This window comes from Miscanthus floridulus, chromosome 4 (genome assembly GCF_019320115.1).
Source record: "Miscanthus floridulus cultivar M001 chromosome 4, ASM1932011v1, whole genome shotgun sequence".
NCBI lineage: Eukaryota > Viridiplantae > Streptophyta > Magnoliopsida > Poales > Poaceae > Miscanthus > Miscanthus floridulus.
In genome coordinates this window covers 112,314,990-112,340,803 of record NC_089583.1, presented here as the reverse complement: position 1 = coordinate 112,340,803, position 25,814 = coordinate 112,314,990, and the positions used below count along the sequence as shown (strand labels likewise).

General features: G+C 43.3%; 2 protein-coding genes and 1 pseudogene across 2 annotated transcripts; 2 read left to right on the top strand and 1 right to left on the bottom strand.

Moving 5' to 3' along the window:
• Positions 1 to 256: 256 nt before the first annotated feature.
• LOC136552654 (uncharacterized) lies at positions 257 to 2,454 on the bottom strand. Its single transcript, XM_066544210.1, has 3 exons — positions 2,256 to 2,454; positions 970 to 1,254; positions 257 to 699 (listed from the first exon to the last, which is right to left on the bottom strand). Exons 2-3 carry the CDS (start codon positions 1,244 to 1,246, stop codon positions 620 to 622), a joined length of 357 nt encoding a protein of 118 aa, XP_066400307.1. The 5' UTR covers positions 1,247 to 1,254; positions 2,256 to 2,454; the 3' UTR covers positions 257 to 619.
• A 3,630-nt stretch (positions 2,455 to 6,084) lies between these two features.
• On the top strand, positions 6,085 to 9,257 carry LOC136552653 (uncharacterized; annotated as a pseudogene).
• Positions 9,258 to 12,691: 3,434 nt separating this feature from the next.
• On the top strand, positions 12,692 to 14,248 carry LOC136552651 (senescence-specific cysteine protease SAG39-like). Its single transcript, XM_066544209.1, has 2 exons — positions 12,692 to 13,234; positions 13,369 to 14,248. The coding sequence occupies exons 1-2, from the start codon at positions 12,742 to 12,744 to the stop codon at positions 13,965 to 13,967; spliced, it is 1,092 nt and encodes a 363-aa protein (XP_066400306.1). The 5' UTR covers positions 12,692 to 12,741; the 3' UTR covers positions 13,968 to 14,248.
• The last annotated feature ends 11,566 nt before the right edge of the window (positions 14,249 to 25,814 follow it).

Genomic DNA, 25,814 nt, shown 5'->3' with positions numbered 1-25,814 from the left:
TGGCATGCACAACATTTTAAAACTCGCCTACGATGCTTTCCTTGCACTTGCCTCTTGGCTACACACACTCTTGGAAGGAATACCAGGAGTGTAGAATACCCAACTGTCCAACTGGAGTGTGTCCTCATACATCACGTGCAAACGAAGAAATTTGTAAATTCATACTACATTCGAGTCCCAAAACATGAAAGAGATGAATTAGGATAAGCTACAAGGAAATGTGCTCGAAGGAACACACAGCCATCAGTTCAATCTGTAAGAGCTCCAGAATACGATACTACAAGGTACTGCATCAGTATGATGGCAAAATTCCCATTGCATATCTATGAATCCATCAGAATTATCTAATACAAGTAACCAAAAGGAAACAAAAACAAAAGGAGAGAAAGGGGCAAACATATGTACCTATGTTGCTGGCATTCTACTTAACAACATTATTTCTATGTTGCCAAGTTAACCTATTCAAGAATACTACAGCACCGTTTCAGAGGATATGTTGCCTATACGTATCGCTTGGGAGTCTTGACAATTTTGATAGCTCCATCAGTGGCTCGATTAACTGTCCAGGTGCTTGCCCTAGCTGCCTCTTCACGCTCTCAATCGTATGAAACACAGACGGCTAATAATCCAGGATGGATGCAAAAGTGTACCCTTGTGCTCCTCTCCATGAATAGTAAGCAACTCGAGTCTCATAATATCCTGTAAAACAGATTTACAGCCACAGTGAAGTCACATAATTGACAGAAAAATCGATCTAAAATGTCCACTATCTACTGATCACAAACTAAACAATTTTACTGATCTGTACAACATATTGCTAGAAGAAATATAACTAAAATACTTAACCACCAGGAACAAAAATACATTCAGATTCTTCCAGAAATGCATGTCTGCATCATTCGTGCCCAAAAAAGAAGGCATAATCTGGAAAGAAAATACAGAAGGATAAAGTGGTTTGTGGTAACATACCGGGAAGGAAAGCAAGCACACCCAGGAATAAGAGACCATATTCCTGAGAACCATCACCCTCCATGTGATTTGTGAATATAAAATATGACTGAAAGAGGAGTAAAATTCCTATAAGGAGGAGAAAAAGTGCTAGGGCAATTGACTTCCATGGAATTCTCATGTGCGATTTTGGTGTGTAGGTGAATCGTAGGTTATCATCAGCTTCTTCACAAGCATGGTCTCCATCTATATCCTCCATAGGAAGATGTGCATACTGAACATTGCGTCTTGTTGCCATTGTAGGATCTGCAACGAAATGTATTAAAAAAAACTAAAGTAGCGCAAAAATATATAAGATCACACAGTGGAGCAAATATAATAGAGCTAGAAACTTTGAGTCCTTGAAGTCCCCTATCTGTGGAAACATCACAACCTTAAAGATATCCCAAAATTATGGACTTAATAACTGAGTACAGAGTTAAACTTGGATCTATCAGTGATTTCTAGTTAGTCAGATTACATATGCTCATTCTAAATGAAGAGTTAAACAATTTTTAAGAATGAATAGAAAGCATTTCATAGATTAGAAAGTCAAGTAAATTCCTTTACATACGAGATGAACAACTCTAGCTGGTTGAATGAAAATAAAGGAGAACTGAACATACATAAGCTCAAACACAAAACCATATGAATATAGACAGCGATAGTGTCACATGGCATCAGTTCTCAGTTCTCTAGTACTTCCAATGCTAGAGGTACAGCATGGCAGGAGCCAATGCATGTATGAAAAATAAATCATATGAATGTTGGCACCATTACAGGACTTCAATAGGACATGTATTCCAAGCAAGTATCTCTAGCTTATGACTATCAATTAGTAACTGTCCATATTCATGGGATCCAGTTATGCGAATTCGAATTTGTTTGCTATTGTTGCCACTGCAATACAGAATAGAAAGAGTAAAGTAGATGCGCTTCCTGCTTGCAGCTCTCACATACTCGTGATTACTAAGCACGTCCACGACTAAGCCCTAAAGACAACCGAAAGTATCATAATCATAACGAGCTTATCCCCCCACCACACTCGATGCAGTTACATCGGGGCTATGCGTGGAACAAATAGGCCAATAGCTGGATAAGAGAAGGGCATCCCAGCAATTGTTTAATCGGCCGGGATGGGTTAACAACCAATGCAGAGTAAGTGAGGCGCATCTGAGCACTAATTGGACGCGGATCGGACGATCCGTCGAACACCATCCGTGCGGGTGCGGTGGAGGGGAGTGGGGAGAGGTAGGACAGTGCCTGACCTGGAGCACGTCGGGCGGGGAGTTGGCCAGGAGCCGAGGAGGTGGGTCGGCACCGGTGCTGGACGCCGCTTGGGAGGCTGGCGGAGGCCGTCAGCGGCGCCGGGCCGGCGACCGCGCAACGCAAAATCGAGGTAAAGGAGCGGGAGTGCGGAAATTGTTCGCGTACGAATCGCGAAGTATGGTACAGGTTAGGGCTGGACAAAATACCGGCTCGTCAACTAGCTCCACTGGTGGTCAGCCCAAGCTCGACTCGGCGGAAAGCCCAAGCTCGACTCGGTTCGTTTTAATTTTTCCATGAGTGAGCTGTAACTATGTAAGTACGGTTATTTTAACGAGCCAGCTCAAGCCAGCTCGTGGGCTGCTTACGAGCTAAAACAAACTGTTCATGACTATAAATATAGAAGATGATGATGCTGACTAAGAAATGTACACCTATTCTATTAGTACGTAATCCTTATTTTCAGCTGTTTCATATGAATTTTAATTTTATAATTGTTGTGGTACTTAAATGCTAATTTTATGGATTGTTTTCTAGGGAGAAGATGATGAAGCTGACATTGAATCTTATGGACTTTTCTAAGTTTGTGGTGACAAGCAATTAGTTAGTATGCTAGAACTGTATGATCATGAATGGACCAACTATGTTGCATGGTGATACTTTTGATGAACATGATATGTACTAATCATGTATGGTTACATAATGGTAGACGTCATCTTCTGGAATTAATGTAGCATAAATATTATAAACATGTATGTCCTATTTTTGTAGTAGCTCGCGAGCTAAACGAGCCAGCTCGAGCTCGGTAACGAGCCGAGCCGAGCTACTCCTCTAGCTCGTAATATTAACGAGCCGAGCTGACTCGTTAGCCTAACGAGCCAGCTCGAGCTGGACCGAGCCGAGCCGAGTTGGATCGATATCCAACCTAGTCTAGGTTATCGCGACACGAATACATGGATGGATGGAATTTTCTATTTTTTAAATTTTCTCCGTAATTCAGAAAATATACCAGAAATATAACATACTTCATCTTTTCTATAAAAAGAGTCGCCATAACATTCGTATTGGTCAAACTTTTATAAATCTAATTAACAAGATTTATAAAAAAAAATATTAGTAATATTTATAACTTAAAATCAATAATCTATCTATCATACTACTTATGTAGTAAAAATATTAATATTTTTATATATGTTTGATTAAAATTAAAAATATGTTATATTCCTTATTTTAAAAATGTTACACATGCCCTTAAAAATGCAAAATTTATATATGATATTTTTTATTTTAAATGTTTTGAATATCGAAAGTCATGAAGATTTTACAGTAAATCACATCTCAACTAGTTATTTGTGGCAAAAGTTTCATACACAGAAGAGCTAATGTTAGAGTGCACAAAGTACAACTATCGCCCTATTCGCTTGGTTTATAAATCGTATTTTTTTAGTCAACAAACAGTATCTTTCTCTCACAACAAATTAGCCAACAATACTTTCAGTCATGACTTATCAGCCAAGCGAAGAGGGCATATGTTTTTAGCTTGTTTAATACATTAAAAACAAATAGAATTGTTGAAAAAAGAAAAAAAAACATGATTTCCCTTAATTGTAAGATTAACACACTGTTTAAGTAACTTATTTCTTTTAATATTAAAGGGTCAAAATTCATATGTCGGACTTAACTTGGATAGGAATTCTAATCCTAATCTAAATAGATTCTTCGGATCCTAAGTACCTGAATAGAAATCCTCCAAATATAATAAGAATTCTAATCCCAATTCAAATAGATTCTTCGGATCCTAAATACCTGAATAGGAATCCTTCTAATATAAAATCTATGTACGTTTTGTTTTCCCTATGTCGGGTACCCTATGTCTTTTTTTTTCCTTTTCTACCGTGGTAATTTTGGTCTCCCATTGCTTTGAATCATGAATGTGTAAAATCCCTTGCTATGTCGTTGTTATTGCTTGGTACGGGTATAGAGTTCGAGCTCTAATGCATAATGTAGATAAGGCATTGGAGTTGAGTCGGGTTCAGACTGTGCCGGCCTCCTCTACCGTTTCATGCTCCAACTCTGTTAATCTAAGCTGATTAAAGTTGAGCCCAACAAAGAGCAAAAACGTGAAAGCCTAGTTATAACTGCTGCATCCAGCCCAAAAATGGTCTGATCATTGGTCAGTGTTGGGTGAAGACGCAAAAATTTGGTGACCACTCCCAAATATTTCTTCTACCACTAACGGTCGTATATATTAAAACTAAAATAATCTATATCTATCCCTATTCCTTCTCTAATACTAAATCAAGAAGAGTTTTTTTTCGTTTGGCCCTCCTTTTTTTCTCGACATCATTCCGTCGGTTTTTTTTTTTTTTTGCTTCAACTGTCCTCTCGTCAACTCAATATACACTATACAGTCTATCCGCATCCGTGTTACCCATGAACTTGGTGATTTGTTTGGTACAGGTGCAGTCGGTTCCGGATTTGTTTTTATCTATAAGTACATCTCACTATGACTTTTATTTTTTCTCACAAACGTTAAAAACAAATAATAAATATAATGTTATGGGTCTTTGAACAGTTAAAAAAACAAAGATTCTCATTGATGTAATTTATGATTAGAAACAAAACTTACCTAAATTATAAAATTTAGATTAACGGATGATCCAACTAATCAAACAATTAGGGCATGTTTGGTTCCAAATAAGTCACCTACTTATAAGTTAAAAAGTGAAATACGTGACTGATTTTACCAAACACCACCAACTTATAAGTCACCCTTGCTTAAAACTTATAAGCCACCCTTTTCCACGTGGGGCCCACACCTTTCACTTAACAGGCATGAGCTTATAAGTCATCTACAACCAAACAGACATGACTTATAAGTCACTGATTTTCAATCACCTGACTTAATAAATCACCTGACTTATGGAAACCAAACAGGGCCTTAAATGTACGAACATTCGTAGTTTTTTCTCCTGTCGTAATGCACAACCATATATAATATCAAACAGAAATTTCTTCCTTCATACTTTGGTCCATCACGCACTCTCCGCTTGTTCATGTGTCCCTCCACTTTCCGTAGCAGTTCTAACCGGATTTATTAAGTGTAGTAGTATGTGATGAATTAGAAATTAGAGACCTGATTAGATTACTCATGCGAGTTACATAGCGCATGTCCCAACTACGATACAAGTTTAATTTCAAAACATATTAGAACAGATGACATAGGATATAAATCCCGTTGCAGCGTATGGACATATTTCTAGTTTAATATTAAAGGATCAAAATTCAACATATTTTTTCGTCTACCTCGTATTAACTATCACGATGTATTGGAGAGTTTTTTCTACCCCGTTGAGTTAGAACAACTCACGTATCACGATGATGGATAGGTCCAACCCCGATACGTACATCCTCCGTATATGTGACCCGGACATATATCATCCACGCTTATACAAATTAGAACAATCCACGTCCACGTAAAGAGTATAATTTCTATACTAACGTTTGCTAGTAGAGAAAATTCATATTATCCCTAACCCGTTCAAGTCCGTCGGAACCACCGTACCCTCACCGCCGCCATGCCGATCTCCCCCACGGAGAAAGAGATGCCCAGGCACCGGTGGCAGGGGCGGATCCAGGGTCCGGGCTGCCCGGGCTGCAGCCCGGGGCGAGTTCATGTAGCCCCTATAACATATGTGGTGTTTAGCTAAAAAAAACTATGATTTTAATTAGACAAAAGAAGACCTAAGAAACAAGATCAGATTATTTTAAACGTGAATCAGCAGCTCAGTCTGGGGCGCAGCCCCGTTCCGGATCCGCCCCTGACCGGTGGTACAAGCGATCGTCCAGTGCTTCTCGGTCCGTGGGGTCACCGGCCAGGGCCGAATCCTGGCATCTCAAAGCACCGCTGGTCATGCGGATCTCGTCTACGGAGACAGAGATTCCAGGTCACGGGCGGTTGAAGCGATCCTCGTCGTCCAAGGATGCCAGGGCCGTCTCCTCACACTGTAAAGCATCGCGTGCCATGCGGATCTCATCGCCAGGGGCGGTTGAAGCTGCCGTCGTCGTCCGAAGCCGCCAGCGCCTCCTATCCAACCTGGGTGATTCTGAACAGGGTAGGCGCCCGGAAAGACTCCTTCGACGGCGACGGCACCACGTCATCTGTCTCCTAGATCTCCGGCGGCGAGCAGGTCTCCGTCTCATTCGTGCTCGAGAAGCCGCCGCGGACTTCCCTCGTCACCCTCGACTGGCCACAAGGGCCCCGCCCGTCGGAGGGGAGCACATCAAAGCCGCGCGTCTTTGCCGCGCCAAGTACCATGCTTCCATCAACTTCTTCGTCTACAAGGCCAGCGGCAGCCGGGGGCCTTCCTTGACGCGTTTGCCTCTTTGCTACTGGAAGGGGCCTTCGAATGCAGACAGCCCTCGGCCGCGCATCATGGGCAAGTACTCCACGGGTCTTCTGTCCTGCAGCGATGATTTCTTCGTTGTAGCTGATCTCGCTAGAAGGTCACCTCGACCTTCCCGAGTTTGACATGTACCTCATGTGCTCTGCGTTCAACGACTCGAAAGTATTGAGGAATTTGCCTATCCATGATGCTGATGGCGTCTCACATTTGTCCTGGTGGTCAACTGATGTGGTGTTTACCCTGCCGCCATCACTTGATCTGGGTGCACTATTTCAGAGGGATGATTGTTGCCCACATCACACATCCAGGAAACGGCGCCATTGACCTGCAGGAGCCTCTTCTAAGATATGTGCCCGCTTCTGGTGGATCCAGTTCAAGATAATCCTTATGACAATGACTATGGGCGAGGATGCCCTGGAGCTTCCCGTAGTGTTTGTAACACCCACCATGGCATCAAGTTCGTCAGTGTTAACAAACATGGCAGCAGTTTCAGCATCAAACTGTGGTCCTTGTGCGAGAATGAAAAATGGAGAGAAGATGCAACAATGGATGCTGCCCAACTTTGGGACCTGGATTCTGAAAACCGCCTTCCAAAAGTACAACCAACATTTCCTGTTGTCGACATGGAAAACCCTGACGCCATTTGCTTCTTGTTGAACTAGCATTTGCCCGAGCGTTGCTACGGGAGTTTCAAAATTCAAAGTTGCCATTATATCATCAATGCTCAAATTCACCCATACATCTCAGTTGATCACTCATAGAACAAACAGAAAATGTTAAACTGAGCATGAAGCAAATTTGAAAGACTACTTAAATATAGAACCTCCAACAAATCAAAATAATTATTTATATGCTAGAATACCATTGTTTCACACCAAAGGTTAAAATACTACACAAATAAGTTACAGGAAAATACTCAAGTACAACACCCTTCATCTGCTCGAAGTTCAGGTTATCACTCATGTTTGTGGCTGCCGAGTCCAGGCTTTAAAGTGGCACAAGAATTCCTGTTGAAAAAAAAAAGAGATTGAATCAATGTAATTGGACGAAGACATATCTCCTATATCAGTTGTAGCCATGATTAAATCAATGATCAACGCATTTTTACCTTTTTAGTACTAATGCGATACCAACATGAGTGGGTGAGGGAGGGGTTGGGTTCTTTCAGATGCAAACTGATACTTGGTGGTAGTAAAGGGATGGCGGGTAGGAAAGGAAGTAAGAGCTCACTCATTCTGGTGCCTCACAGGCAGGCACCTGCATTTTTAGGAGACGTGGGCACATAGGTGACATACATTAACTTGTCCTAAATGTCATATAATTACAAACAGAGGGACTCACCTGAAGAACCCAATAGTTATTGATATTGCTTATGTTCAAACAATTACCAGATATAAATACCATTCAAAATTTATTTGCAATAGGCATACCGTGCCTAGCCATCTGTGTATTTAACTTACGAAAGTTTAATCGAAGATCCTTGAAATTTGTTGCTTCATACACGATAAAGTTTCTGCACAAAAAATGGTTATACTTGGTATAAGCCTGGATCAGGAGACAGAGAATCTATACACCTCCAGGTTATTGTCAGTTATGAGCTTAGCATCATCCTGAAACATAAGATGGTTTAGGTCAAAGCAACAAACAAATAAGAATACTCCTCTCCGTATGCTGAAACATTCAGCATGCTGATCTCAGTAGTAACAGTACTTCAACACAACAAATTATATGTTAAGACTAAGGACAGCAATTTTCATATTTAGATTACAGAGTTTTGCAATAAAAATATTTAGAGATCAGACAAAAGGTTATTAGTTGACAGGCACAGTAAGAAACAAGCAGCTCGATACCAGCAGAAAAATTGCCCTCACAGCTAAAATTTTTCACCTTGTACTTGTACCCGTCGGCAGCTATGTCACCATTGCTTTTGTCGAGCATTCTCCCTGTCATCAAGGATGGAAAAAGTGGCAGTAATACTCCAGACAAGCACTCAGGCTGCACGGTACTAAATCAATGCATTATTAAGCATCAATCGGCCAGGTCGACCACCTTCATCTGCAGCGGGATGAGCGCAGGCCTCCTGGCCTTGCCGAACTGCAGGATCACCGGGTCATGGCTGGACGACGACGATGGACCCGAGGCCTGCGTCTGCGTCTGCGCAGGAGGTGTTGCGGCCTGCGGAGGAGCAGAAGAAGCCTGGCGCCTTGTTGCGCAGAACCAGAGGCCTCTCCTCCTCCTAGTCGTCGTCGCCTCCACCAAGCTCGGAGAACCGGCAGCTGCTCAGGTCCATGGAGCTGTCCCCTCGTGGCCCGAAGCGCCTGCCGACACGGCACCGTGCGACTGCTCCGGCGCGGCCTCGCGTGCCTGCTCGGGCCCGTTCCTGGCGCGGCCCCGCGAACAAGATCCGTGCGCGCCGCTCGCACGCCCTGCTCCGCGCGCGCCACCCGCACTGGCCCCTGCCGCGCGCGAGCAGCCCAATCGGCCGCCAGGAGCAGGCATGGGCGGTGGCGGCTCGGCCGGGCTCAGCCGGTGGGGACCGCCCGAAGGGCGCGCGGGCCAGGGCAGCGGCGGCGGGCGGAGGCGGGGAAGGAGGAGCGCGAGCACTGAGCCTTAATTCCTCGTTAAATTACTGTAGCATCAAGCATAAATCATCATTAAATCTTCATTATCAATTAACATGTCCATTACTTAGTCCCCTCCTTGATCCCATCCTGAATCCGCCACTGGGCGCGAGGTGGAGCCGGCGGCAGCGAGGGGCAAGGGCGACGACCGACGGGGGAGAGCAGGGAGTGGTGGGACCGTGGGAGCAGTCTGCGCGCTTGGGGAGTCGGGGGAGTTGGCGTGGGTCGGACTAGCCCGCAATACAGCCCAATCGAATAGGCTGTCGGACTTCACCACGGATTGGGTGAACGGGTCCAGTTTACTCTTTTCAGAGTAGAGACGAGGGCCGACTGAACCCTGTACCCCAACATGATGATCAAGATTCACGTGAAGAAGAAGATTGTACTAGATTTTACTGAATATTTCAGGAAAAGAATAAAGTCTTATCAGAAAACATATACATGTGCTAGGAGTATGTCCGAGGGGCTCTCCTTCATCTCCACTGAAATGCTATATTACCTGTCCGGACGAACCATGAAAAGGTAATCACAGTGCGACTGCAATGAGAGGAAAAAACAATCAAATAGAAAAAAGTTATTAATCATTCATGATAAACAAGAATGAAAAATGGTACATTATTTAAGTTTTACACTGTCTATAAAATTTATAAGATCTATAATTTAATCTATGATGACCATGACCTTGGTAAAGTAATGTTGGCAGTAATACGATAATGCAGAAAGCCAACCAAACGGTGGAAAAACTGCTGCTTTCGTCTAATATAGTTTTGGAAGCACATTGGTCCCTTTCGGCTTACCTTATAATCTGCACTATTCAGTTTGTTTTTTCAGCTGGAACATTATTTTTCTTTCACAATAATTCAACCAGAACAGTATTTTTCAGCCAATTCAGCCAAGTTTCAGCAAGCCGAACGGAGCCATTGAACCTTGCTTTTGGCTTTATGCCGGTTCATGCGCCAACCCTGCAATGATAGCCATGGATACTAGTGTCGGTTGATGCATTCATTCGACGATGATAGACTATTATCAATGTCGGGTCGCCCAACCGGGTCACCCCATCACTGTTGATTATCCTCTGCCGGCGTGAATTCTAGTAGTATAGGAGATTTCGACCCGACAATGATCCATTGTTCTGGCATAGTGTTATATCATTCGCTCATTAGGGGTAGTAGATAGGCACTAAGGCTTTGTTTGGATTTTAAAATTGAGTTGGCTAAAGTTAATGGTTAAATTAACTTTAGATAACTTTAGCTTGCTCTAAATAGATGGTCTAATGTATCATCTAAAGTTAATTTAGCCAACTTAAAAAAATCATTAGTTCATTGGACCATACAAATGAGTTAAAATGATCTAAAGGTTAGTGACTAAATTTTAGACCGTAGCATTCGAACAGGCAGAGGCCTAAGACCGATTGGACTGACGGCAAAAGCATTTCCACTCTAACCGCGCGTTGGACACACCAGTACCGGCGGTAGCCACAGAAGCATTGAAGCAGCCCACTGAGCCTCCAGCTCGGGCCGCTCCTACTGGCTCGGCGATCAATTCATCCGATGCGCGCGGGGGAGCAGGCGAATCCAGCGTTTCCGTGCGCGCAAGGGCACAGGGACTCACCAAGGGAGCACCACGAAACGACCAGTGCCTGTGATGGTGGTGCGCATCGTCGTCATTAGCGTACAGTCCGAAGGATATGTATGGCATGACGCCGTGTGGCGCGTGCTGATCACTGACACCGGCACCCGCGGCGCACCGAGCTAGCTAGTGATCAGCTTGCCACCACGTTCGCCGCGGACTGCCCATCGTCGTGCGTTTACACTGCGCTTGCACAGTTGCACAGCAGCAAGCCAGCAATGGGTAGCGTATACTAGCTAGCGTGGCTTGTTGCATCACGATCTCAAACGTCAGGCCTGAAAACAACTAAACACTCCTGCAGACTGATGACAAAAGTACTTATATGATGGGAAGAAACGTGAAACTTACCACGCACTTGTATATGTATATACGATCGTATCTATATGTTCACAGGCGTTGAGATTTGTGCTAGGAGAAACCCTCTCTTACTGAGCACCAAATAAGGTGCCTAGATAACGTTTGGTTTGAGGTGGATCAGGGACGAAGTAGGATATCCACTTTGTTTTGTTTCAAATTCTAGGACAGAGGCGACAAAGTCATCCCAGAGAGGAATATTTCCTCTAAATCTGGTTTTATGTTATTCCAAAAAATTTAAAGGAGGAATGTTTCTGTTGGTTCATCATCGCTCAAAACTATTTGGTGGAGATATGATGGACTAAATATCTCTCATGTCCGTATGAGTTGAGCATGTTTAAGCATAGCGTGGAGTCCGATTCAACAAATTGGAATGTGGAACGTTTTCATGGTTCGTACGAGTTAGAGAAGAGTGTTGAGGCATGGTGCAGAGTTTGATTCTAAAACAAATTTGAACGCATTATGCCCATGCCAGAGGCCCAATAACACTCTCTCTCTCTCTGGTCATTGGGTCCTTGAGTGTGAGAGATGAGATGTAGGAGTGTTTCAACGGGACAGATGCCCATGCCAGAGGCCCATTAACATTTGGCAGATGTTTTTTTTCTACTTTCACAACGTGTCAACACAAAGACGATATTTTTTTTTTTGTGAACGGGATGTAGTACCCGTATTTCGTTAATACGAAAGGAATCATTTTACAGCATGTTGTTATTCCTGCTACCTAAAACCGGTCCGCGAGAAGCAGACGACTAGTGACACTAACAACCGAACACAAAGCTGGTAATACACGATGACGAAATCGTTGTATTTGATCATTTTCCTGTGAGTATTGTGTCCACTTCAAATATTAATATCTCATCGTGTTTTCGTCAGGAAATAAACTCATTCCCCCATAAGTCTTTTAGTATTTCCTGTGGGTTTTAAACAGTACCCAAAGGTTAATCTCTAACTTTTCTATTCGCTAAAAAAACTAAAAACTTTATATGTACCTGTAAATGGAAACCTAAAACCAGTTATTTGAGGTAGTAACCGATGATATTTTTTCTGTTTGCAATCTAATCGAGTCGAACTATCATCACTGATGAGGCACTTATCGATCGTTCCTCATTGGAGCAGATGTAACACTAACGCTATGCGAGTCACTAATAAGCGATGCGCAGTAAGCCTTCGTCATGCCTATGCGTGCAAATGCAAGGACACATGAACTGTGGCACCAAGCTCTGTCGTCTATCGGTGCTGCATCAAAAGCAATTGCACTTGCACCATCTCTAGTGCTGCCATGAATTCTCGGCCACGCGAGCACCGGTATACCGCACTGATTCCGATCACTTTACCTCCGATATTTCTTCGTCCACTCCAGTCCAGAGATGCGAAGATGCGCATGGCGAGCGATCGCCAGACCGCTATATAAACCCGTCCATGGCTGCTCACTCAGTACAAGCTCAAGCCAGGCACACAGCAGCCCAAAGACATCGATCATGGCTGCCTCGCGTTACCAGCAAGCTCTTGCTCTCCTGTGCGCCTGCCTGCTCCTGGCCGGCGCGGCGTCCGGCGGCCGCGTGGACGTGGAAGACATGCTGATGATGGACCGGTTCCGCGCGTGGCAGGCCACGTACAACCGCTCGTACGTGACCGCCGCGGAGCGTCTGCGTCGGTTCGAGGTGTACCGCCAGAACATGGAGGTAATCGAGGCCACGAACCGGCGCGGCCTCTCGTACCAGCTCGGCGAGACCCCGTTCACGGACCTCACCAGCGAGGAGTTCCTCGCCACGCACACCATGCCGCGCCTGCGCGCACCCGAGGCCGCCGCCGCGAGGCACCGGGAGCTCATCACAACGCGCGCTGGCCCCGTCAGCGACGGCGGTCGTCGCCACTGGAACTGGAACTCCACGACGGCCGTCGACGTCCCCGAAAGCGTGGACTGGAGGACCAAGGGCGCGGTGACGCCGGTCAAGAACCAAGGATCTTGTGGTAAACAATACTCGTAGAAAAATATTTACCAATCACCGTATCACACGCATATTCCTACAACGTATACGAGACAAAAAAAAAAATACACACACTGTCATGATAGATGATCGACGACGATGCCCCTCTCCTTGCAGGCAGTTGTTGGGCATTCGCGACGGTGGCGTCGATCGAAGGCCTGCACAAGATACGGACGGGCCAGCTCGTCTCCCTATCGGAGCAGGAGCTCGTGGACTGCTCGAGGTCCCCGCCCAACAATGGCTGCGACGGCGGCGACCCTGGGGTTGCCATGGACTGGGTGGCCGCTAACGGCGGCCTCACCACCGAGTCCGACTACCCGTACTACCCGCCTGAGGGGCAGCAGGGCAAATGCAAGCCCGCCAAGGTGCGCAACCACGTCGCCAAGATCAGAGGCAAGAAGTTGGTGGATCAAAACAACGAAGCAGCGCTGGAAGTCGCCGTGGCGCAGCAGCCTGTTGCCGTGGCCATAAATGCAGAAACCCTCCAGCACTACAACGGCGGGGTGATCAGTGGCCCCTGCGACCCTGACAAGATCGACCACGGCGTCACGGCGGTCGGGTACGGTGCCGAATCCGGCGGCCGCAAGTACTGGATCGCAAAGAACTCGTGGGGCGAAAACTGGGGCGAGAAGGGATACTTTCGCCTCGAGAGGCGCATCAAGGACAATAGAGGCACATGCGGTATAGCCACATGGGCAAACTACCCGGTGATGTGAGCTCCTGTCCGTCGCCGCCGTGCTTACTTGCCTGGTCGATCGTATACTCGTATGGATGATTAACTATATACAGTACGTACAGTACAGTCGCCTTGCTTCCTGCACATGCGCAGCGCAAACCTATATCTGATGAGGTGCAGAAGTCAGCTTGAAGAACAGGCTGAAATAAACTCGACGCACGCGACTACTCAGTACAGTGTCGTCGTCGTCATTTGCCAATGATGTATAATCTTAAAAACTATAATATATATAAGCTCGATATGTGGCTGTGCTAAATAGAATATCCCCTACTTTAACTATAACTAGAAAAATTAAATACCCTCCACTTTAACTAGCAAATTTATCCGTGCATTACAATGAAACCTAATTATGTTCGGGCATGGATCTAATTAATAGGATAAATGGATGATATGATACCAAACAACACTGCACTACGTACATAATACTCTTTGCATTTCAAATCGTAAGTCGTTCTAGCTTTTTTGATATATAACTTTTGCAACATACCTAGATACAGATTATGGCTACATACTGGAAAAGCCAGAACAAGACTTACAATTTAGGATGGAGAGAGTATTAAGTTACTACGATCATTTTTCAATGGTGCATTATACAAATACTAAAACCGACTATGCTGATCTTAACTTGCTCAATTAATACAATGGACGGAATATTCAACAACACTGTTCTGGTCGAAATTATACTGTTAAATGGCCAAGTTTCTCCAGAATTCCGTAAATCTTGTCTAGCAAAACCAAGAATCACTTCTCCTAAAAAAACAAGAATCGCAATGGGGGAAATGGAAAAAAAAAACCTCATTTCCCTCCGGTCACAAATTTGTCCATGCGTTCTAATAGAGCATACAACTTAACTTATTATGCGTACTGCTACAAAATTTATTTTTGGAGATTACTACTTTCGTTTATGGAGGTATCACATTTATATCACTGTCTTTCATAATAGAGACCCATTTTGAAAGACTCACATGCCATTAATTTACAGAGGTGGAGGAATCGGTGTACACCGTCTCCCAAAAACTGGCTAAGACGTGTTTATCTCTGATAGCACTCCAACGCTAGTTTTTGTGTATAGCCTATATATAGCTCTCCCTTTCCCCTTGTGTTGGCTGTTGTTGCTCTCCATTGCCATACACGACCAGAAGCCCTTGGCTACTCCCAAACCTCCCTTGCGGGTCATAGTGATTAGAGAAGTGAAAATTCTTAGTTTGGGGAGTGTGTTTTGTTTTGTGAGAAGCCTTGCAGGTACGGTGGCTAGGTGACGCCGGCAAGTACCTAAGGTTGTGGGTGGCTGTAGGAAGTTTGTGAGGGCTGCAATCTTGCCCCGAAAAGGGAAAATATCACTTGGTAGAAGCGTGGAAAGTGATTGGATGAAACCTGGCTAGAGCTCGTCCACGAAGGTCATTCACGGCTTCCACAATAGAGATGCAGGATCCGGTGGGGATCTGAATACTAGGAAATACATTGTTGTGTCTCCATTTGGTTTGCTTCACATTTTGTATTTACATTGCGTATTTATTATCCTTCCGCTTGTGTCAACTTGAGTGTGTGTGTGTGTGTGACTACACGGGCTGTGTGATTATGTTGATAGATTCACAAAGAAGCCACAAAACCAAGCTTGTGCTGACGTGAAAGAGGCAAGGAGGGCTCTAACTATTTTTTGTTGGAACTTAGTGAAAACCGGCTAGGCTAGTATAGGAACCCGGCTAAGCTGGGTTGGACACTGTGGTGTGTCAAACAGCCAAAACTAGTTTGGCTAGGTGAAAGCTCTAGTTTGGTTTTGGTGAATTGATAAAACTCTAAGTGTTAACCCAGTTTATCAAAGTGATTATGAGATAGGTAGCACTACTCCAAGTGATGAAGCAATGGTGAAAATCACGATGACGGTGATGGCATGGTGATGACCAAATGCTTGGACTTGGAAAAGAAGAAAGAGAAAAAAACAAAAAGCTCAAGGCAAAGGTGAAACTTGATAGGAGCTTTTTCGTTTTGGTGATCAAGACACTTAGTGAGTGTGATCACATTTAGGATCGATAGTCGTACTATTAAGAGGGGTGAAACTCGTATCGAAATACGGTTATCAAAGTGCCACTAGATGCTCTAACTCATTGCATATGCATTAGGATCTAGTAGAGTGCTAACACCCTTAAAAACATTTGTGAAAATATGCTAACACATATGCACAAGGTGATACACTTGGTGGTTGACACATTTGAGCAAGGGTAAAGAAGATAGAGTTGAAAAGAAGTTAGTCGCGCTAGTCACAGAGTGACTGGACACATCTGGAATCTAGACCGGACGCGTCCGATATTCGGACCCAAGGTGAGCGACTAAGTGAAAGTGACCGGACTCTAGCTCAGTGGAATGACCGAACGCTGATGAGTTACTATTCAGCGTCAGGTCAAAGTGATATACCCCGATACAGGATTGCAGAGAGCGACCAAAGGCGTACGGTCTGTGAACCAGCAAGTCTTGGGTTTTCAGTGCAATAATTCATCGGACACTAGGAGCGTTCGGTCCAGTATGACTAGACGCGTCCGGTCGGCCCAGAGCGCTCTAGGAGCTCCCTAGACTTGACCAGATGCTGCATCTCCTACGTCCAGTCCGGTGTGACCGGACGTGTCCGGCCGGCCCAGAGCGGCTCTAAAAGCTCTCGAGACTCGACCGGACGCTACGTCTCCCGAGTCCGGTCATTTCTAACAGTGCGTCCGATCACGTAGTATTACTGTGCAGAGATAGCCGTTGGGCGGTCAGGCTGCGACTGGACGCAGCGACCAGACGCGTCCGGTGCACATGACCTGCGCGTCCGGTCGTCTCGTAGTCAGCCCAATAATTGAGCCAACGGCTCTATTGTTTAGGGGTGTCTATAAATATCGTTTGGCTGGCTCTAGCTCACTTTCTTGGCCATTTGCATTGACATAGCAACCTTGTGAGCTTAGCCAAAGCCCCCCCACTCATCTTCATCATTGATTCATCATCTTTGTAAGATTGGGAGTGAATCCAAGTGCATTACTTGAGTGTTTGTATCTAGAGGCACTTGGTGTTCATGTTTCGCTATGGGATTCGCTTGTTACTCTTGGTGGTTGCCACCACCTAGATGGCTTGGAGCAGCGAGGATCGTCAAGCAGAGGTTGGTGATTGTCTTTGGCTCCGATCGTGGTGATTGTGAGGGATTCTTGACCTTTCCCTGACAGAGAGCCAAAAGGTTGTAACACCCCGGTGTTACGCAAGCATTTAGGCACTACAAATCATGAACATAATACATCATCAAGCATCATAATCATACATGTATAATCATGTTAAATAATTACTAAAATAATGCTTTGAAACATATGAAACATGCTCGTGAAACATGTATGTTGCATTACTGTTTAAATGAACATGGGTCGTGTTTGTGCTTGTAATTATGTTTAACATGATTGTTTGAGAGTACAAATGACTTAGAAATATTTCACATGCATTTTGGAGCAAGGTTGGTATTCAAATTTCCCAAATTTTGCTTTTGAAAATAATCTTCCAAAATATGATTTTGAAATTAAATTGACCTTAATTTTGTAATTCAAAATCTAGTGGGAATTAGCCCTAGCTCCTTTTGACAAAGTTGTAGAGAATAAATTTTAGAGCAACTTTTATTTTTGGGCCAAAGTTTGAAACTGATTGAAATTACTCAAAATTTGCATTTGAATGTAATAGGAATAGAAAATAAATTGAAAAATTCGATTTGCTTCTTACTGGGCCGCCGCCTCCCTTTTGGCCTAGCTGGCAAAGCTGGCCCGCAGCGCTCTCGCCTCCGCTCCCGCGCCGCCTGCGCCCACGCTTCGACCACGCTAGAATGCGCGAGCCGCGTGGCGGCCATGCGCCGGCGAGATCGCCACGCGGCATCGCCGGCCTGCCCCGTTCTGACCGGCCCCACCCTACCTTCAAGACCCCTGTCCAAGCCTCACTCCGCCAATCCCTCCCTCTCTTCGCTTCTCCATCACCCGGACAGCAGCCGTAGCTCCCGCGCGCACAGCGAGCTCCGCCACCATGCTCCCTCACCGGAGTTGGCTCGCCCGGCCACCCTAGCTCACCGTCGATCGCTCCATCTCGCCCTGAGCTCCGCCTCCACCTCGCGCACCCCGTGCTCGCATCGGTTCGCCTTGGTAAGCCTTCACCGGCCATGAATCGCTCACCGGAGTGAGCTCCTCCTCGCCGGAGTGCTCCGCTCCGTGGACCTCGCCCCTCCGTCCTCCTTCTCGCTCTCTTTTCTCACGCATGAGCACCACACTGACACGGTGGAGCTCGCCAGCCATTCCCCGTGCCACATCTCGGCCGGAGATGGCCGGCCGACGTAGGGCCGCGCCACCACGCCGCCATGGACACCGATGAGCTTGCTCCCGAGCTCCACTGGCCACAGTAGATGTACCATTAGGTCCGCCTTGTCATGGGAAAGCCTCCGGTGGTGACCTCACCGCCGACGAGCTCACCGGCGGCGAGAACCGCCGTGGCCGAGCGCCTCCCCTGTCATAGTGACTGACCGGTGGGGCCAAGGGGGCCACTGTTAGCCGCTGGGGTGCACGTCTGTGTGCAGATCCGGGTGGATCTGGCATTTTTGAACCGGGATTTTCAGAAAGATTAAAAGAAATGATTTACATATTTTAATTAAATGCTTTGGAAATTCATAACTTGCTCAAAATAGCTCCAAATTTGTTGAAATAAGTTTTGCTAGTTTCTTGTGACTAGATTTATCTGTTAAAAATATTGCATGTCAAATTTGTGATACTTTTCTGTGTAGCTTTATTTAAATTGAATAAATGCTGATTTCTTAGAAAATGTCTAGTAAATAGAATAATTATCAGAAAAATATGGTTCTAGTTTTGTTAATCTCCTTTAGTGATGTACTTTGTAGGAAAAAGATATGTCATGCATGTTCTGTAGAGAAATATTGATATGTAGTTCAAGTGCCTTTAATTGATGATTTTTGTTATTTTAATAGAGAGCAAAAATTGTATAAAACATGTGTATGATAATTTTTGTGCAGTGATTGTTTACTGTGTATAACATAGAAAAAAATACCAAATCTATTGTTTGACACTTTTCATAGTACAAAGTATTTTCATGCTTAATTATCAACCATAGCTTGTCATTTTTGTGTAGGCTGTTATACTTATCCACATGCAATTAAAATTTTATGGTAGACTAATTATTGGCTAAGGAAGCTACTGTAATTTTCTCATAATTTTATGAACACCAGAAATATATGTTGCTGTTGTAGCCCTAGATTAAAATGAAATAAAACAATCTTCTTTAATGCATGTTTAGTTAATAATGTTTACTTTGGTGTATCTTTGAAGCATCTTAGCTTGCTGTGGTGACTTGGCATGTTAGTACAGTGGTTGTAGTAGTAGTATAGTAGTACATGTTCTTGGATGATGTTGGCTACCTTGTAGAAGAGCTTTACTTCTACTATGTCCAATAAAGTTAAACATGTTCATCTGCATTCCATGCATCATGATCATTTCATATCATCTCTCCGATGCACCTATGCATGAGCACTTAAACATCTGCATCATACAGGAACGTAGGAGGAGTTGCTAGTAGTGGTTCAGAAAGAGCAGACCGGGACAGATCCACAAGAAATCCAGGCACAGGAGGTACCAGAGGAAGAGGAGCAAGGAGAGGACTTGCTCGAGTGCGTAGATCATCAACCTAGTTCGTTCGAACGAGGCAAGCCCTGGAGCATTTTAAGTCTCCTACTTTATAAAAGCAATAATTCTTTCTATATATGAGTTTATATATTGTTGCATTAAGTTGTAGGAGTTGATTGAAACCGTTGATGCATTCATTACTATCCTTGCCTACCTTATTACCTTTTTACCCTGTTAGGTCAGGATCAAATGACTGCTTAGCCTTGCTTAGACCGGTAGCGATCGGTGATTTTCGGTCACCTACATCTATAGGGGGTTACTGGAAGAATTTAGCTATAGAAAGAATGATATCCTGGAATTAACCATGTGTGATGGATAATTGGAGACCGGACGGAAAAGTTGAAGGCAACCAGACAGGGTTCTGGGGTGCTGTTAGTTTTCCATCTATGTCGATTAAGGACCGATCGTTGCTCGTCCCTCTTGTCATGTTGAACGTATGCCTCATATTTAGCTAGCTGAATAAAGTACCTTTCAACCGCAAAGCTAGTGACACTATTTGAGCCAAGATAAACTCAGATTGGCAGACTGGTGCTGAAGAGGGTATGACGGGGACGCGAAGAGTGAGCCCAAGGTGCGTCCTAGCTGTCGGGCGGTCCCTAGGTAGTGCGGTCCATGACTGTTATCCCGCGGCTACTTGGAAAGTGTCATTAGTGATCTATAGCTCACTAGATCGGTGAGTGTGGTTTGTGTAAGGAATAAATCACCAGCTGGTTAGGAATCGATTCGAATCGCCATCGCTCCTGTATAGTGAGCACTTGACTCGAGCTACAGCATCGTAGTAATTATGATGGAACACTGATGGTTATCTGGATGGTATGGAATATGCTAAATCTAAGTTGGTAACTGGATGTTATTGGTTAATCAAGGGATTGCTATAGTATAGGTGCTTACCTAGATGGATAGGTCATAATAAAGATGATGCAATGTACTTAAAATGGTTTCTTCATGATAGCTTATGCTTTTCGCAAATGAGTCAGCTAGCCCACTAAAGAAAGCCTTGCATAATCCTTGGTGTCGCTTTATTTTAGTTTAAGACGGGTAAATCTAGCTAAGTACCTTCTCGTACTCAGGGCGTTGTTTCCATTGTTGTTGCAGATGGTCAAATATACTACGGCTATTGCATTAACTGCCTATACCCGGCGATGGGCGACAACTAGGACCAAGGGCAATGGTCACTCCGTATCTCTCATCTGATGCTTTTGTTGGAGATGACTACCTACTGGCACTGTATTTGAACCAAAAGTGTGTGTGTGGCTTTAAAACTATTTGCTTCCACTATTTTAGTTTGAACTTGGGTTGTAATAACTTTATGTTCTAAACTCTGATATATCCAACTGTCATTGCGAACTTTATATAACATGTGATGGTAATTGCTAAACTTGTACGATCTTGGTTTGTATGTCAATTGGTTTGAAATCCTTTGTGGTTTCACGGACTACCGGGTTATACGGGCTTAAGTTTGCCAAATTATCTGCTTCGGTAGAAAATTTCCTTACTTAATCTTGTATAATTGGTTGGTTCTATTACAAAGGTACTCTAGTAAATTGCTCGTGGCTTGTGTGATCCTCATCTTATGTTGGTTGTGCGGCACCCTATTGAAGGTTTGGCATATGAAGCCAATTAGCGCATGAACCTCCAAGTGAGTGAATCACCACAACGGGGACTAGCTTGCCGGCAAGTAAGTGAACCTCAGAAGAAAAATCATTGTCTTGATTGTCTCCTTGCTATTCATTGGTATTCACTCATTGGTCACTTGCCACGGCGGTATACCTCTCTACCACTCTTGTATTTCATTATATATTCACTTGAATAGAGCTAGTGGTAGTTAAGACTAGATAGTGTATCATTTAATTGTATTACTCTCACTAGGTTGATCACGTAGGTGTATATTAGTGACATAGCTTTGTTGTGATATACTAGAGATCATAGAAAATAGAATTAGGTAGGTGGCTTGCAACCCTAAGTATAGTGCTAGCGCAAAATTTGCGTCGCCATCTTATTGACTAATCATTTGTCTTAGTGTTATTGTAGAAAATTTTAATAGGCTATTCACCCCCCCCCTCTAGCCATTAGGACATTTCAAGTGGTATCAGAGACGTGGTCACCGTAATTTGAGGCTTAACAACCTTCGGTGTAAAAATGGCTCAAATCAACAACACCAAGAAGCCACCCCAATCTGATGGCGCAAATTATTCATATTGAAAGTCAAAGATGACCACACATATCAAGTCAATCAATAGAAGGGTGTGGAAGGTGGTAGAAACCAAAATTGAGGTTGTTGATCCGGAGAATCCCACCGCGGCCGAAGAAGTGCTTCTCCAAAATAATGACATTGCTCTAAGTGTCATTCATGATGCAATTGATGAGAGAACATTTGAGCAAATCAAGAATTTTGAGATGGCTCATGAGGCTTGGAAGAAGTTGAAAGAATCATTCGAGGGCACCAAGGCAATGAAGGGTGCAAAGGCATACATTCTCAAGGAGAAATTTGCTAGCTTCAAGATAATGGAAGATGAGAGTATGCTGGACATGTTCTATCAGATGGAAATGCTTGTCAATGATCTCAAAGCACTTGGTGAGAAGGTGGAGGACAATGACTTCTCTCATAAGTTCTTGAAATGCTTACCCGCAAGATTTGGCATGTTGGTCACCTTGTTAGTGAGGACCAGTTTGGACACAATGACACCAAACCAAATCTTGGGAGATATCATGACCAATGATGCTTATAGAGATGATGATGAGAAGGAAGAAAAGAGAGAAGAAAGATGACAAGAAGGATGACAAGAAGAAGAGTGTGGCATTCAAGGCCACATCATCTAAGGGCAAGGCAAAGCAAGAATCATCAAGTGAAGATGAAGACTTGAGCTTTGATGAGATGGATGATGAGAAGATAGCTCTCTTTGTTAAGATATTCGGCAAGTTCATGATGAAGAAGGACTACCATGCTAGAAGAAAGAAGTCTTCATTCAAGAACAAGGAAGAGTCAAGAAGGTGCTTCAATTATGGAAGCAAAGATCATCTTGTTGCTCAATGCCCATATAATAGTGACAATGATGATGACAAGAAGAACAAAAAGAATGACAAGAAGGAAAAGAAAGAGAATGACAAGATGACCTTCAAGAAGAAGAAGAATGGTGGTTCATATGTGGTCACTTGGGATAGTGATGCTTCCTCAGGTGATGATGATGATAGTGATGATAATAAGACCATCAAAAAGAAGGCACTTGCAAGCATTGCTATCAATAAGAAGCCTTCTCTCTTCGACACTCTGTCATGCTTTATGGCTAAGGCCACTAAAGTACAAATTTGTGATGATGGAAGTGATGAGGAACATGATAATGAAAATGAAAATGAAAATAAAAGTGATAGTGATAGTGATGATGATGAACCAACTAAGGATGAACTACTTAACATGCTAGATGATACTAAAAACACTTCAACATTAAGAGAAGGGAATGCAAAAGCTTGTGTAAGGAAACAAAAGCCCTTAAGCAAGCCTTTGATGAGCTCAAAGCATCTCATGAGAGGCTAGAGGAAGCCCATGAGAAGCTTGGCAAGGCTCACAAGAAGCTTGAAAAAGCTCATTCATCTTTGCTTGATGAGCAAAATGAGAAGAAGCATGTTGAGACATGCAATGTAGGCTTAACTTGTGACCTAATTGATGAATCATTATATAAGTCTATCATTGCTGCTTCCACTAACCCTTGTTGTAGCACTTCTACTTTCACCTCATCTAGTAGTGATGGTTTCACTTGTGATGCCTCACTAATGGTTGAGAATGAGATTCTCAAAAAGAAGGTCAATAAGCTCACTCACACCTTAGCTAAGGCATATGGTGGTGAGGACCGCTTGCTTATGTGCTTGGGTAGCCAAATAGCTTCTCTCTACAAAGAGGGATTGAGCTATACCCCCAAGAAAGATAAGGCGGTATTTGCTCCTCACAAGACTAGTTTTGTGAAGAACCATGATCGGTTTTGCACTAGTTGCAAGCAAATTGGTCATAAAGAGCATGAGTGCAAGAATAAGAGCAAAAATACTAATATATCCTCAATTAAGATTAATTCTTTCTATGTGCTTACTAAGGGTACAAATGGTGTGAAGACTAAATTCATTGGTGCACCATGGATGGGCTCAAAGAAGAAAGTCATTTGGGTACCAAAGAGCTTAGTGACTAACCTTTAAGGACCCAAGCAAGTTTGGGTACCTAAAAGGAATTGATCTTCTTTTGTAGATCGATTATAAAGCCGGAGGAAGGCAATGGGTTCTTGATAGTGGGTACACTCAACATATGATCGGTGATGCAAGAATGTTTAACTCAATCAACACCAATGGCAATGATGGTTATGATAGTATCACATTTGGTGACAATGACAAAGGCAAGGTCAAATGGCTTGGTAAGATTGCAATATCCAATGACATGAGTATTTCCAATGTGTTGCTTATAGAGAGCTTGAACTTTAATTTGCTATTCGTGGCTCAATTATGTGATCTTGGATTCAAATGCATATTTGAGGTAGATGATGTAGAGATCATAAGTGTAGATGACTCTAACTTGATCTTCAAATACTTTAGATATGAGAATCTATACTTGGTTGATTTTAATGCTAGTGAAGCTCAACTATCTACATGTTTATTCGCTAAGTCTAGCATGGGTTGGTTATGGCATAGAAGACTTGGTCATGTTAGAATAAAACAATTAAATAGATTGGTTAAGCATGACTTGGTTAGAGGCTTGAAAGATATAGTGTTTGAGAAAGATAAGCTTTGTAGTTCTTGTCAAGCCAGAAAATAAGTTGGAAACACCCATCCTAAGAAAAGCACGATGAGCACTAGTAAAGCATTTGAGTTATTGCACATGGATTTATTTAGGCTAACTGAATATACTAGCATTGGTGGTAACAAATATGGCTTTATGATAGTAGATGATTATACTAGATACACTTGGGTATTCTTTCTAGTGGATAAAAGTGATGTGTTTGTAACATTCAAATCATTTATAAAAGGCATTCACAATGAGTTTGAAACAACCATCAAGAGAGTTAGAAGTAATAATGATAGTGAGTTCAAGAACACTAGAATTGATTAGTTGTGTGATGAATTTAGAATTAGACATTAATTCTTGGCTAAGTACACTCCATAATCAAATGACCTTGTTGAGAGGAAGAATAGAACACTCATTGATATGGCAAGGTCTATGCTTCATGAGTACAATGTGAGTCAATCTTTTTAGACTGAAGCTATCAACACGGCTTGCTATTGTAGCAACTGCCTCTATTGTCATCCATTGAAAGAGAAAGTACTATATGAGCTCTTAAATGGTAGAAAGCCCAACATTGCATATTTTCGAGTCTTTGGTTGCAAATGCTATATCTTGAAGAAAGGCACTAGATTAGACAAGTTTGATAAGAAATGTGATGAATGATTCCTACTTGGATACTCAACTACTAGCAAAGCTTATAGAGTTTGGAATTTGGATAGTGGTACTCTTGAGAAAGTTCATGATATTAAATTTGATGAAACCAAGGGTTCACAAGAAGAAAATGAGAACTTAGAAGATGTTAGATGTATTCAACTTTTAAATGCCATGAAGAACATAGATGTTGGTGAATTGAGGCCTAGGCAAGTGAATGATAATGAAGATGATCAAGTGCAGGTGTTCTCTAACTCAAATGTGCAAGATGATACAAATCAAGCTAGTACAAGTGGCTCTCATGATAATGAATAAAATCAAGTGGCTAGAACATTATCTCAATCCAATGATCAAGCAAGTGCAAGCAATCAAGTTTTAATACTCCAACCAACCAATATTGCAAGGGATCATCCATTGGACACTATCATTGGTGATATTTCAAGAGGTATGCAAACTAGATCAAAATTGGCTTTATTTTGTGAGTATTTCTCATTTGTGTCATCTATTGAACCAAAGAAGATAGATGAAGCATTGAAGGATGTTGATTGGGTGAATGCTATGCATAAAAAATTGAATAACTTCATAAAAAATCGAGTATGAGAATTGGTAGAGAGACCAAAGGGACACAATATGATTGGAACCAAATGGGTCTTTAGAAACAAGCAAGATCAAGATGGGATAGTAGTAAGGAACAAAACAAGATTGGTAGCACAAGGATATACACAAGCTGAAG